We start from the raw sequence: 15,475 nt of genomic DNA on the forward strand, positions 1-15,475 counted from the left end.
ATTGTGTTGCTTTTCAGTTTTTGTGGTAGGAGACTGGGGCTATTTCTGATGACTACAAAATGAAATTTCCTACTAGTTTTGTAGGAGTGCTAATGATACTGACTCCATCTTTGGCTCTCCATCTTGTTCATGTCTGTGCAATGACCTCCCTTGGGGCTACATGTTCCAGGCTGCTTGGAGGTTAACGTATGCCCTGACCAGACACAAGGAGGCTTGTTTTGATCTTTCCTAAAGTTGTTTAAACAACGATACTAGAGTTAACAATTTCTTCCCCTCCCCTCTGGTATAGCAACACTTTAGATAACTACACTTTGACTTCACCACAATGCTCTATAAAATCTGTGGATTAAGGTCCGGACTTTGTGGAGAATAGCGGTGTAGTGCCTGGATTGTGGTCTGCTCCATTCCCCGTCACCCCCCCCCCCCCCAACAATAAGTTACCCAGAGTAAAACTCTGTAAGCCACGTGGAGTGGCATGGAATGGCTTGCTTCGCTTGCTTCCTTGTTGGGTCTCAAAATGCCTTCTCAGTTTGTAGGATACTTTACTGTCCCTCTTCTATCTTCTGACAGGTTTTATATGTTGGTTAATCGCATCCCCATTGTACCTTGAGCTCATAGTCAAAAGTGAGTGGGCTTTTCTGTCCGTTGCTTCGGGATGTCTGTAATACTTATGTAGGTTCCATGAAGATGCACATACGTGGATAAGGAGGATGATAGTTTTATTAATTTGAAACATCACAAAAGCAGTCTGGGTTTCCAACATGGCAGTGATACAGATTTTAAGCAACATCCAGTTTATACAGGTTCTGTTCTGGATTAATATTTTAATGTTTCATGCCCAGTTCAATACTGTAAAGCAGAATTAGGAATAAAGCAGTAAATATTACAAAATGCAGTCAAGGTACATATTGGAAATACAAATTCCTTCATTACAGCAAATGTTTTGCAAAAGAGTAAAGCAGCAAATATTAATTTTTCTAAGGTAACATGCACTTTATATAATTCAATGTAATAAAAAAAGAAGCTGCTCAAATTAAGTGTTACAAAATCTATTCTGTTTCAAGTTATTTTGTAAAGTAAGAAAAATACATAGAAATGAGTCAGAGTCTTAACACTTTAAGAAATGTGATAAATGTAGGATATACTGTGTAATGGTGCCTTTTAAAAAATTAAATACTCCTACATGTTCACTAAAGCAAAAGGTACAGTGTAAATGACAAAAAAATTTCATCGAGTATTACAAGTTGGTATTTGTATAGTAAGTCAATTGGTTATTAGTCCCTTTTTGAAATCCAATAGAATTTAATATGCTCAGAACTGTAGAAAATAAGAGTTAATTTTATATGACACAAAGAGATTGTAGTTTGTCCGATTTGAACTCTGGATGAGGCATCAATTATGATGCTGGAAGTTAAACTGAATGCTTTGCAGACATTTACTGTGAACAATGAGTGCACTTGTTGTGCCTTGATAATTCTTGATGGCTGGGTGTCTACAAGGTAGATGGGAGCACCAGCATTTGCCTGCTACCTCTACTCCATCAAGTGGGGAGGTAGCGAAATTGGCTGGAAAAATTTCCAGTATGTGTTCTGTGTGTTTGCAGAACTGTCAAATTAGGTACCCTCCTGTAGCCCCTGTATTTTTTACATTATACAAGTGTAGGATTATCAGTCTTCCTTTAAATCAATCATTTCTCAGGTTAACATAAGATTGCAGTGAAAGTGTTCATTCTGAAGTGAAGGCATGGGTGCCAAAGTGTTAAATTCGTCAGGTGGATGGTTTAAAGCTATGCATAATTAAAAGAACCGAACAAACACCTACCACAATGTGCCAGATGGATTTTTAAATCTACGGTAACACTTAAGATTTGTCAAGTTAGCTACTTTTGAGGTTTTGCAGACTTAAAGCGGCATTGCAACACTTTGATAATCTTGAACACTGTCATGATTGGTCTCAACAAAAAAAAGGACCAATAAGAGCAGTGGTGTTAAAATACAGATGATTCTTTTGGGGTGGGGTGCAGGATACGTGCGGTTTGCTGGGATTGAAGCACAATATTTGAAGATTAAATAGTCACAAAGATTAGTAACAATTCGTATCACCACCCAGGAACCTAATCTAGCATTTTTAACTCCGAATTTTAACTGTAAGATTTCTATCTCCCATAGCGAATGTCTTTTGTAATACTGCACCACCACTGTCTCCTAAGTTACGGATGTGTAACAGATCAACTCAAAACACCTCACACGTTGCTCTTTGTATTTCAGTGCATCCTAAACAATCGATCCTGTTCCCCACGACTCGAGGGAATATTGCACTTTTCCCTTTGGGAGGTACTGATAACGAAAGCTGAGCTGAATGATCACAACAGCCATTTTTACAATACTCACAGAGAAGAAAGGAGTACAAGATACAGGCAGCGTTTTTCGACATCCAGACACAAGCAAACAAAATCTTAGCCAGAACTCTCTGTATTGGAACCACTGGGTAGCTCCATCTGGGAAATTTTCCTTAGGGACTGACTTTAGTGGTAGGGAAAGATAGGGCCTATATATAAGCCAGGTGCTTCACCCAAGGTGCTAGGGTGGCAATCTGCCAAGGGTCTGAAGACAAAGTGAAAGAGGTGGCAACCACGCTGCCACTGAATACAGAGGTGGTGCCATAGGGAAACAATGCAGGTCCAAACGGGGACAAGCTTCTTGTGGGAATGGCTCCCCAGTCTTAGTGCGCACTGCCCTTGGAAGTGCTGGGTTCAGCCTCGCCACCCCTGTTCTGCACCGATAAGGAATAAGCTTCATCCCTATCTTTCCCTAGCTTGGCAGGCCTTCGTAAAACTTTATGCATTAAGAATCACACTTTAAATTTTGTACCCTACACACTTCCACTAAAGCAGAAATACAAAAGCCACAGTAATCTCAACAGCCAGCAGGTATTCCTCTTTAGGGGCTGTAAGGTGGTGGTTTTTCAAAAGGCGGGTAGTAGGGTGGAGAGTAGCGGGGTGGTGCGCTCGAGGACCACATGTAGCTGGGCGAAGGCGAGGCCGACTGGGGCTCATCAGAAAGTCCAGAGGGAGGGGAGGATGGGAAGACACCGGAATGCTGTGTAATAAAAACAAAATGTCAGCTTAGGCGGGCCGGGTTGCAATTCCTCCACGGCCCATCGTTATTTAAAAATGAACATGGACCAAGTTTGCTTCTGTTTGGAACAATAGAATGCTCCTAAACTTCACGAAGTTCATGAGGAGCATGAGCCGGTTGGTCCCACTATCTATCCCCCAGCCACTCCAACTGCACAGCTCCCATGCAGATAGCATGGAATCCTCCTCCCCGTTCCCTCGAGCCCTGCATCCAGTTCTCGATTCTTGTTGCTCCTACTTCTGCGTTATCTCTTCAATCCACAACTCCCTTTTCCACGTTTACAGCCCAAGCTTCCAATACCTCTCCCTCGAGCTATGTCAACAGCATCCCAGCTAGTCTTTGGATGGGTTATTTGGACTTTAAGAGCATCTGAGGTTAAGCCAGTAACATCTGGGAAAGGCTTTGCTACCCAGAATATGTCATCTCATCTCACAGACCAAAACACAAGACAAAAACTAAGGTCAGAGAGGTGAAGTGGGCTTTCTTGGACCTAGGCTCTTCCAAGTCCGACAATTTCTATTTCACCGTAACCGTAGCCCACCACCCCCAAGTGTGGGGCAGGTGTGGGGGCAGAGAGGCACACCGGCTTGGAGGGGAGAATACCAATGTTAAGGACAAGGAACAATTTGTCAGGTTGCAGAGACACTGAGGATTCAATTTTACTCTGTATTGTCTAACTTTGGTCATCTTTGAAAAGAGAGGAGATAGATTTTAAAAAACCAAACAATGAATTGACATATCACAAGTCATTTGCTACTTCTCTTTCTCTGGCTCATTTATACCCTTGACCCTAAGGATTTTCCTGCTCAAGGATAGTTGACTTGTTTCTGTTTTGTTCATTGCCATAGCCCTCAGAGCTCAGAACAGTGCTTGACACGTATTAGGTGCTCAATTAATGTTGAATGAGTGACCCTAACCTCAGGAGTATGTAAGATGGACTTGGCATGTTTTTATTTTTTATTTTTATTTTTTTTAAGATTTTATTTATTTATTCATGAGAGACACTGAGAGAGAGAGGCAGAGACACAGGCAGAGGGAGAAGCAGGCTCCATGCAGGGAGCCTGATGTGGGACTCGATCCCGGGACTCCAGGGTCATGCCCTGGGTCAAAGGCAGGCACTAAACCGCTGAGCCACCCAGGGATCCCCGGCATGTTTTTTAAAAGTAAAATCTATTTTCTTAAAAAAATGTTTTTAAGATTTCATTCATTCATGAGAGACAGAGAGGCAGAGGCAAAAGCAGGCTCCCTGGACCCTCCTCTGCAGGGAGCCCGATGCGGGGCTTGATCCCAGGGATGGCAGGAGGCCAGAGGCCAGTTTTAGGCTCTCAGGAAGGGTGAACACAATAAAGCCAACAAATAGGGCTGGAGAACTGCACATTTCTGGTGTGTCTTAGCTTTAGGAGGAACCGATATATTAAAAGAAAAACAAAAAGGGACCCTAGGTGGCTCAGTCAGTTAAGTGTTGACTCTTGGTTTTGGCTCAGGTCATGATCTTGGGGTCCTGGAATCGAGAGCCCACTGTAGCGCTCTGCACTCAGTGGGGAGTCTGCTTCTCCCTCTCCCTCTGCCCCTCCCCCTGCCCGTGCTCTTAAATAAATAAATAAATAATCTTTAAAATGTGGCTTTTAGAAAGAAAAACAACAAGACTCACACCAATATTTCTCAAGAGATCAAGTGCTGTTTGGAGGAGGTCATGCCTTTACTTTGTTCAGCTGGCCAGAGTCTGAGTAGAACATGTCATTTTTCCAGGCCTGGGGCAATCGAGAGTCAGGCTTGACATGAGCTTTCTGGAGCCTGAGACCATTTGGCTGAGTCTCCTTATCCCCAGTCCTCACCCCTGCACTTGTTAGAAACGGCCGTCCAGATTTCTAGGTCTTGCCCGAGACACTGAAATATCTGTCCACATAATGTTGGGACCTACGAGGGATGTCACTGCCATCATTCCCTCCACCCCTCCTTCCATTATTTCGCCCCAAGTGCAGGAATGACAGGGTCACAGAACCTGCAGAGCCTTGAAAGACAAAACAGCTTGAGTCAGTGGACTGGAGACAAAGCCTGGTTCCCTCCTAAAATCTCAATTTCCCAGCCCCCTCTGGGAAGATACGCTTCCTTAAGACTTGCTAGTCACTATACAAACGTCCCCAGTGGGGTCAAGAGTCTCTGTGTCCTGGGGACGTGGGAGTCTGCCCATCTCAATGCCACTACAGGATAGTGAGAATCAGGAGGCTGCTGTGAGGTGCTCCCAGCCACGGACGGGAGGTGCTCCCATTCACAGACAGGAGGCGCAAGTTTCCAGCAGCACAGCAAGAGGCAGTTCTGTCCCGGAGGTGCTGAAAGGCTTCTGTGGGCAGCACTGCTGTGGGTGGCAGTTGTACACTTTGATAGTAAAAGGGGGTGGCACAACGGCCTTTGGTTCTCACTTCTTGCTTTCAAGTTTGGGAATTATTCAAGCGGAGGGTGGGGGTGGGATGATTCTCACTTCCCTTTGAGGATACTGGAGTCTTAAGGATAAAACTGAAGGGCTCCTGGCAGAGCTAGGAAGCGAACTGGCTGCAGTCCACACACCCTTGGGGCCAGCGGGGGGGTGGAGGGGTGGGGGTGGGTACAAGACCCACAGTACCAGCACGTAGTTTCCTAGCAACAGGCAGGCACCTTGGGAAGGATTTGGCTTTGTTGCGACTGGGGAGCTGGCCTGGTGCGTTTTGGTTCCTAAGAGTCGACTTTACTAATGGGACAGGCAGCTCAGAAGAACAGAGCTTTGAATCCTTGCACACCACAAAGCATGAAAAGCATCTAAATAGCCTACTGCTGGGCCTCCTGTCAGCTGGAGCTTCCTGAGTTGCTTCTTCCAGGCTGAGGCGAGAAGGGGGACAAGTGCAGGAGGCCGATGGTACTATCAGAGGAGGACCACCCTCTCAGGACACACAAAGCTCTCATCTGTCGCCCTCACCTGCCCCCTCTCTGCTAGATTGCTGACCCACACGCCTTTGGGATCAACCAGGTGATAGAAGTTACAGCAAAAGATGCTGTGTCCCCAGGGTAAGATCCAGGCTTTCTTGGTTCTTTGCGTTCCCCCTCTGTTTCTTTGCTTTTGAAAGCAAAGCAAGGGGTGATGGAGAGAAGAGTGGATCAAAGGAAGGCAGAGGAAGAAAATGGGGGATCAGAAATGAGAGAGAAGAAAGGACAAGAAAGAAAAGAAGGGATAAACTTGGTAGGTGAGGGAAAATGCAGAGAAACAGCTGAGTTGGAGCAGCCACAGCCTTCTGAGGTTCTCCGCCACCCATGCCATACACCGCCCCCCACCCAGGACTAAAGCAACTCTTTCATTAAATGGGCCCACTTTTGGGACCCCTGGCTGGCTCAGTGGTTGAGCATCTGCCTTCGGCTCCGGTCGTGATCTTGGGGTCCTGGGATCCAGTCCTGTATCAGGCTCCCCGCAGGGAGCCTGCTTCTCCCTCTACCTATGTCTCCCCGTCTCTCATGAATAAATAAGGGAAATCTTTTTTAAAGAAATAAATTAAAAAAAAAATAAAAAAAATTAAAAAAAAATTAAAATAAATAAATAAATAAATAAATAAATAAAAATAAAATAAATAAATAAATAAATAAATGGGTCCACTTTCTAGTGGGTCATTTTTGGTGGCTAAAGTGAAACCTCATCTACCCTCATGTGCATTAGTAAACAGCATAAACAGAGGCGTTTGCATTTTGCATAGGCTGAGACTGGTGTTTTAAGCTAAACGTGGCAATTCACCAGGTGGACAGGGAAGGTTTACATAAAACTACCCTGGGTTGAATTTCCCAGCGGAAGTAGAAACTGATGCTTTTCACTGTACGGAATTTGGACTACTTGGCTAAAACTGAAGTACAGGTGGGAGGGAAGTGAACGTGGAGGCAACAGAAGTGAGTGGGGAGGTTAGCGAGCAGCAAAGATCTTCTCAATTTCTATCCTTCCTGCCTGGGGGGATGGCGAGCTTGTGAAGCAAGGATGCCCTGGAATCCAGTGTTTGCATGATTCTTGTTTCTCCAAGCTCAGCACTTACAACATCCTCGCTCATGGACTTCGCTCATGTCTGACCACAAGGAATGTTTCCCAAGCTTCCTAACTGGACAGCTACCCAGTAAGGGCACGACTTGGAGGGGTTAAAACAAAACCCTATCCATTTCTTTCCTCTCCCTTCTATCAACCTCGGGGGAAAAAGGAGCAGTAGTCTTCAAGTGCAAAGTCACATATATAGTCCTATTTGGAAATGATTCGAATGGGGAAGTCATTCAGAAGAAAGTCTAGAAAGGTCATTTGTAATGTGGGCCCTGTTCCAATCTGAGAAGATCATAAGGGAACTCTGGCTTTTTTGGTGACGGGGGTGGGTGGTCTGTGGTCCTGGAGGTTTTATCCTCAGAGTTGGTGTGTGTTTTGCTGATTGCCTTCTATTTATCTGGGAACACAAGCAGGTGTTCCCTCATCCTCTTGGCTTTCCTGGGTAAACATTGGTATTTCCTCCTATGAAACTATAAGGGAATGAAAGTATGTGAACAAAAGAAAGTGCAATTCAAACACACCATTTAAGTTCTGGGAGGAAACAAATAATTTAAGACTGCATCACTTAGGGCGCCTGGGTGGGTTAGTCGGTTGAGCATCTAATTCTCGGTTTTGGCTCAGGTCCTGATCTCGGGATCGTAGGATCGAGCCCCAGGTTGGGCTCTGCTTTCAGTGTGAAGTCTGCTAGAGATGATCTCCCTCTTCTTCTCCCCCGCCCCCGCTCCTCCCCCTGCTCGTGTGCTGCTCTCTCTTTCTCTAAGATAAATAAATAAAAACTTAGAAAATTTTGAAAAACCCACATTACTCAAAACCCACACCACACAACTCTAAAGTCTCTAAAAAGGAAACACAAAGACAGCTCAAACCTAGAAAAAGAACCGGGAGAGGGATGAGAAATGTCCCAGCAGCCCCTGGAGTGGGGATTAATTTAATAATTAATTGGAGAGAGTTTACTCCCTAGAGACCCCTTCTGAGTCATGGTTAGGAAGTCAATAATTTAAATCAGTAAAAAATATAAATATCCTAAACTTAACTGGGGAAAAGATCTATGCTGTGCTCAGATTTATAGCTTCTCCAAAAAATTCTTCAAGCCAATTCTAGAGTCAGACAGACTCCAATGACAAGAGACTGGCAATGACAAGATATTTCCCTCAAAGGATTAAATTGGATGATATATGTGAAGCACTCAGCACCATGCTTGGTGCATAGCAAGGGCTCAATGAATAGGAGCTGTTACTAACAAGTAAAGGCTTTCACAAATCCCTGACGTGCTGTAAACCTACAGTGTAGGTTTCGGTTAGGCAGCTAGATTTGGATGCCTTCCTTGGGTTAGGGACCCTGTTTCTGGGTTTCCACAGCACTCTGGGTAAGAGTCTGTTGATGTTTTTGTCTCCACTGCTGTCCTCTGACCACCCCCTACCCAAGTCCCTAGACTGATCTCTCAATGCAATCAATCTTTACACCCACAGCTCCTAGCACAGTGCCTGACACATGGGAACACAGATGTAACAGTGACTGAACCGAAGCCAACAGCCTGAGTCACTGCTGGCTTTGTCAGTCTTGTTTTCATCCCGGGCGTAGTGTTTGAATGAGGAAGGATGGACAGAGAAACATCTCCATGCCCTCAAGAGAGGCTTCCTGTCTTAGAGTGTGCAAGGACCATCACCAGGGAGATTACTGTTTCTACTCTGCAGATTTGTTATAAAGTGAAAATTCCTAAAATCGATATAACTGGCATAATTGGCTTTGATAAAAACTAAATGGAGGCAGGGTACCTGGGTGGCTCAGTGGTAAGTTAAATCTTTTTTTTTTTTAAGATTTTACTTATTTATTCATGAGAGACAGAGAAAGAGAGAGAGAGAGGGGGGCAGAGACGCAGGCAGAGGGAGAAGCAGGCTGCATGCAGGGAGCCCGACGTGGGACCTGACCCCGGGTCTGCAGGATCAGGCCCTGGACTGAAGGCAGTGCTAAACTGCTGAGCCACCCGGGCTGCCTGGTAAATTAAATCTTAAAAAAAAAAAAATGGAGGCAGCCTCTTGGGCTGGTTGACTTTTTTTTTTTTTAAGTAAGCTCTACACCCAATGTGGGGCTTGAACTCACAAGCCTGAGATCAAGTCGCGCGTTCCACTGACTGAGCCAGCCAGGTGCCCCCAAGATGACTTTTTATTCCTGTGTTAATTTCAACGTGCCCGTATTTTCTCTCTCTCTCTCTCTTTTTAAAAAGATTTTATTTATTTGAGAGAGTGTGTGGGAGAGAGCATGAAGGGGGTGTAGAGGGAGAGGGAGAAGCACACCCCTCGCTGAGGAGGGAACCCAATGCAGGACTGGATCCCAGGACCCCAGGATCATGACCTGAGCCAAAGGAAGATGCTTAATTGACTGAGCCACCCAAATGCCCCATCCTGCATTCTCTTAAAGGACTCCTTTTGCCTCTGTCACTGCTGAAATTATCTACACCATTTTTGTTTTTTTATTTATTTTAATTTATTTTATTATTTTTAAAAATATTTTATTAATTTATTCATGAAAGACACACACAGAGAGAGGCAGAGACAGGCAGAGGGAGAAGCAGGCTCCATGCAGGGAGCCCGATGTGGGACTCGATCCTGGGACCCTGGGATCATGTCCTGAGCCAAAGACAGACGCTCAACCGCTGAGCCACCCAGGCGTCCCATCTACACCCTTTTTGAACAGATTTGTGTTTCCCAGTCTGTAGCACCTATTTGGATAATGAGTTTCCTCAGTTGTCTGTCAATACTATAGAACAAGTTCTAGCATTATTTTTTCCCAAGCTTGGATGGACACCTCCTTGTTCTGATACTGTATTTTATAAGAGTGAACAAGTCCGTGTTCACAGGATGTATATTACTATTGCAATATACAGTCCTAGACCTCTGCACGCGGTATCTAAACCAAACAAAAGTATGCTGTCTTCAGCAAAATGGGGTTTTCCGGGTTCAATTATTTTGTTAATCTAAAGCTGAAATTAGGTTGCCCAAGGGCTTTGTATTTGTAAACTGGCTGGCTAATTGGAACCACCCCCAAACAGTCATGCCTTTATGTCCCCCTGGTCAGTAGAAGCAAATTCATTATGGGCACCTCTCCTTTTAAAGGTATTTCCTTTGGTCCTCAACTTTTCAATTAACCAGATTTCAGTGTAATCCCACTCTTCTATGGCCAAGGGTTTACGAGCACCGTAAATGTTGAAAAGACCATTTTGCTTGTTTTCCTGAAGTGCCTAGCCCCGTGCTCGGCACACAATGAATCCCTTTTAATTAGGGGCCTTTCTTCATTCTGTTTCTCTGTGCTTAGTCTCAGCTCAAAAGGAAAAGGGGAGAGTGCAAATTCGGTAACTCTATTTCTGACCCACGTGATAACAAGGCAGAAAAGGGGAGAGGGCTGTTATTAAAAAAAAAAAACAAAACAAAAACGCTTCTCTTGTTTTGTTTCCTAGTTAAGGAAGTCTGGAGAAAAACAAGGGACTTCTTCCTCATTGCAGATTTCATTCAGTCCCTTGTGTGGCCAGAGTCCCTTGTGCTAAGGAGCAGGATAGGCCTCTTTTTGTGGCAGAAGAATGGGAAAAGCCACAGTTGGACAGGGGTCCCTACCAATGTACTAGAGGAGTATGTCTTCTCCTAGGTGCTGGTCAAGGCAATTTGGGACACCTCGACCCTTGCTCCTTCTCTCCCCTTTCCTTCCAGCTCTCCGTTCCCTGTGTCCTTCCCACCCTCCCCATCTCTCCCTTGTTGCATTGCCAGAGTCTTTAAGCTAGGCGCTGGCCCTGGGATCAAGTCCCACATCGGCTGCTGAAGGCCATCAGGGTTAGAGCCTGGCTACTCTGTATGTAGTTGGGAGGTTCCATAGTCAGCGAGAGAACAAGACAGCATGAACAGCAGCAAGAGTGAGAGAGAGTTCTTTTTCTCTCAAAACATACCTGAAAGTCATAAGCAGAATATGGCGGCAGGTGGGGAGGGCTATGGTAGTAGGTATTGTACGATGCCACTTGAGGACGAGCATAGTAAGAAACAGTGGGGTGGGCGTTTTCAACAGAACAGTTCAGTGCTGGCAGAGTTGGGTTCTGTAAAAGAACACAAATCAGAAACACCATCAACGTTCCTCATCAGGAGAACGATTCAACAAACCGGCACGTCCATGCTGTGGAATACCATGCAGCTATTGATGGGCCCTGATGTGGACCTGTGTCTAGTGCCAGGGAAGGTTGTCCAGCGGACATCGCTAAGTAATGAGCCACTGGCAACACTAAGGAGACAATAAAGAGATCGGGGTTGCTCGGGGTTGTGGCTGGGGGCAGGGAGGAAGAGGCAGGGCCCAGAGGATTGTTAGGCCAGTGAAGCCGCTCTGTAGAATAGCAGCACGGTGGACGCATGTCGTCATACATTTGTCCAGACCCACAGAATCACCACCAAGAGTGAGCCCTGAGGTAAACTATGGACTTTGGGTGATAATGCCTTGTCATTGGAGGTTCATCCTTGACAATAAGTGCACCACTCTGCTGGGGATGTAGTTAATGGGGGAGGCTATGTATGGAGTGGGAGCTGCGAGGGCATGGGAAATCTCTCTACTCGCCTTTTCATTTTGCTGTGAACCTAAAACTGCTCTAAAAAATATAGTCTTAAAATTTTTTTTTTAATTAAAAATATAGTCTTAAAAAAACTAGACTGGCAGCCCCAGTGGCTCAGCGGTTTAGCGCCGCCTTCGGCCGGGGGTGTGATCCTGGAGCCCTGGGATCAAGTCCCACATCGGGTTTCCTGCATGAGGCCTGCTTCTCCCTCTGCCTGTGTCTGTGCCTCTCTCTCTCTCTCTCTCTCTCTCTCTCTCTGTCTCTGTGTGTGTGTGTGTGTTTGTCATGAATAAATAAATAATATCTTTTAAAAAACAAAACCAAAAAAAAAACCTCCACTCTGTTATATAGCATGATTCCCGACTTACATAAAAACAAAGACCTGAACAACTATGTGTGTGTGTGTGTGTGTGTGTGTGTGTGTATTTGTAAATGACAACAGATCATCAACTGTGGTTATCTCTGGGGAGGGGAGTAGTATCAGGAGGTAAATGGTGACCCTTTCTTTTCTTTTATGTATTTATTATTTTATTTATTTATTTTTATTTATTTATGATAGTCACACAGAGAGAAGGAGAGAGGCAGAGACACAGGCAGAGGGAGAAGCAGGCTCCATGCACCGGGAGCCCGACGTGGGATTCGATCCCGGGTCTCCAGGATCGCGCCCTGGGCCAAAGGCAGGCACCAAACTGCTGCGCCACCCAGGGATCCCTGTATTTATTATTTTAAATAGGCTCCACAATGGGCATGGAGCCCAACGGGGGACTTGAACTCATGATACTGAAATCAAGACATGAGCTGAGGGGCACCTGGGTGGCTCAGTGGTTGAGCGTCTGCGTTTGGCTCAGGGCATGATCCCGGGGTCCCCGGATTGAGTCCTGCATCGGGCTTCCCACAGGGAGCCTGCTTCTCCTTCAGCCTGTGTCTCTGCCTCTCTCTCTGTGTGTCTCTCATGAATAAATGAAATCTTTAAAGAAAGAGACCTGAGCTGATATCCAGAGTCAGACCCTTAGTTGACTAAGCCATGCGGGCAGCCCTCTTTTTTTTTTTTTTTAATCATTTGAATTAGTTGTGTGATTTTCCGATTTTGTATTTTGAAAAATTCAAACCTAGAGAAAAGTTGAAATCGGTCATTTATGTGGTTTCGTAGAACCAAAAAGACAGTAAAGAATAAGACCCAAAATACAAAATGTCACATAGACAAGGCTGAACAGGCCACTGCGCTTGCCGTGACTGAAATGCAATGAATCGAAAGGGTTTGTAAATGTCATGAGGATTCCTGCGGATTCCAACCTTGCTAAGGAGCTCCTCTGCACCGCCAAAGGTATTTATTTCTCGCCGGCCCTGCGGGGGGGGGGGGGGGGGGGGGGGCAAACCCCAGCAGTGCACAGAAACCATGAAAGATGAGGTCAAGTATATTGATCCCCCTTGGGGTGCACACAAAACAACGCAGGAAGAATTTGATGTCATTTTTATAACATGATTTAGGTGTGTGTAGCCCTCCAAGGGTCAAAGCTGATCTTGCTGTGATGGGGAGTCCTGCTCTCAACTGGGCCAAAGCACTGCTAAGGGAAGTCACCACTGCTCACTGGTTCCCAAACACGACTGTCCCCAGCAGGACCTTGTGAGTGCCATATGGGTCAAAGTGCAGGGTAAATGTTTTTCCCCTTTTCCATGTCATTGACACCGCTGCCATTTGTGTGGATAACCAAGAACGGTCTGCAAAATCAATGCATCTTGATTCGGGTCTGTATCTACACATTAGCGGACAGCAGAAGCTTCCTCTGGAGTGATGAAAATGTGTGGGCAGGCTTTGGCAGTGGCTACAGGCAGCCAAGCCGGGATGTTGGCAGAGGAATCCTCCTCCTAACAAGTTTCAACACAGTTCTGCTGCTCTCTTCCTGGGAGTGGGCTACTGTTTACATCTCTGGGAGGTTTGAAGAGCTACAAATCTCAGGCATCACAATGCAGCTCCCAGACAAGCAGGGAAATGTTTGTCAGCTCCTCCCACGTTGGGGAGAGGGCTGAGATTCTTGACCATTCCAAGGACTGGATTGCTTTACAGAAGAGAAAGTGCTAGGAAACGCCCTTACCTCCCTACCCGAATTCTAAGAAGGAACCTCATCCCAGAGGAAATCCCAGAAAGCATGTTCCCTTGGCCTTCTGTCAATTAAAAACACGCCCTCCAGCTCTTGCAAAATGAAACCAGTCCTTCTATGCAAATAAACTAAGCCTACCCAGGGAGAAACAATCAGGCAATGTAAACTCAATCTATAAAAATTTTTGTGTGTTCAGCGAGGCCAGGGGCCCAGGGTAATCTTTGAAAGGAAGTTGACTATTACAGAAAGAGCAACACAAGAGGAAGATTGAATGAGCACAGGAAAGCCACAGAAGAGAGGAGAGTCAAGGGTAGAGGGTATAGACAGAACGGACAGGGCAAGAGGGGTCGAGGGAACAAAGAGGTAAATGGGTGGGCAAGGAGGGAACAAAAGAGATGGCTCCAGGGACACCTGGGTGGCTCAGCGGTTGAGCCTCTGCCTTTGGCTCAGGGCGTGATCCCAGGGTCCTGGGATCAAGTCCCACATCGGGCTCCCTGCATGGAGCCTGCTTCTCCCTCTGCCTATGTCTCTGCCTCTCTCTCTGTGTCTCTCATGAATAAATAATCTTTAAAAAAAGAGATGGTTCCAAATACATGTCTGGTGAGGTCTTAAGCTGATAACTCTGACTTTACAGCAAATTTGGGCTCTGTGTCTGTTCGTGCATGCATACAGTTGCGTGTGTACTTCTGTTAAAACTCTGGGGTGCCAAAGTTCTGAGGCTCCTGTTACTGATCAGTAGCACTCTGAGCTCCGGGGAACAAGAGGTTCCTTGGTGGCCCAGGAAACGGTGAACGCAATCTTGCCTGGTCAAAACAGAGTCTATTCTTAGATGATGATTGCGGACTTTGAAAAGACTGCCTCTTTTACTCCTCCCCATTTTACTCCAAACCAGGGACCCCGATGAGGAGCAAATGGTAAGATATGGTCACCTTTCATTTATTTTTAAAAGATTTTATTTGTTTATTCATGAGAGAGACAGAGAGAGAGAGGCAGACCTAAGCAGAGGGAGAAGCAGGCTCTCCCTGAAGGGAGCCTGATGCGGGACTCGATCCCAGGACCCCAGGATCACAACCTGAGCCAATGGCAGACGGGCAACCACTGAGCCACCCAGGCATCCCACCGTGTCTCATTTTAATAAATTGATCAAAGTAATGGCTCCCTTTTGGCACCCCATTTTCCATTCCCACTCGCTCTCCCATCTCATGAACTGGATGCCTTGCCCCTGATCTTTGCTCTCATCTTTCCTTTTCCCCACTGGCCTTTGACCGAGTTCCCAGGCCCGGCATTTGTACTTCCCTGGCCCTCCTCCTCCTTTCCTCCTAAGGAAGCTCTGGACGGTTGGAAACAACTCGCTTTTACTTGTTCTAAATTAAAGCAACTAAACAAAGGAGGTAATGTGTGTTGAAGCACTTGTAGAACCGGAAAGGGCTATCCAAACGTTGGTCCAGGCAACTGGGATGCAGTAGAAAGAGCAAAGGCTCTGGCATCTGACAAACCTGGGCTCCAGTCCCAGCTCTGCTGCTTAGTTCTGGGCAAGTCACTTGACCTCTGTTGGCTGTTTCCTCATCTGTTTAATGGGGGCAGTAATGCTTAGCTCATCAGGTAGTAATAGTGGTGA

General features: G+C 45.8%; 1 protein-coding gene across 2 annotated transcripts in view; it reads right to left on the bottom strand.

Annotated features, from left to right (window-relative positions):
- Positions 1 to 702: 702 nt before the first annotated feature.
- TMEM255A (transmembrane protein 255A) overlaps positions 703 to 15,475 on the bottom strand; it is a 52,498-nt gene continuing 37,725 nt past the window's right edge. For both annotated transcript variants that reach the window (XM_026017914.2, XM_026017915.2), the window contains 2 exons: positions 11,111 to 11,254; positions 703 to 3,098 (listed from right to left, as the gene is read on the bottom strand). In XM_026017914.2, coding sequence (XP_025873699.1) covers positions 2,940 to 3,098; positions 11,111 to 11,254 — 303 coding nt within the window. In that variant the 3' untranslated portion in view covers positions 703 to 2,939. The remainder of the gene's footprint in view (positions 3,099 to 11,110; positions 11,255 to 15,475) is intronic.

Source organism: Vulpes vulpes, chromosome X (genome assembly GCF_048418805.1).
Source record: "Vulpes vulpes isolate BD-2025 chromosome X, VulVul3, whole genome shotgun sequence".
In the NCBI taxonomy this organism is placed as follows: Eukaryota; Metazoa; Chordata; class Mammalia; order Carnivora; family Canidae; genus Vulpes; species Vulpes vulpes.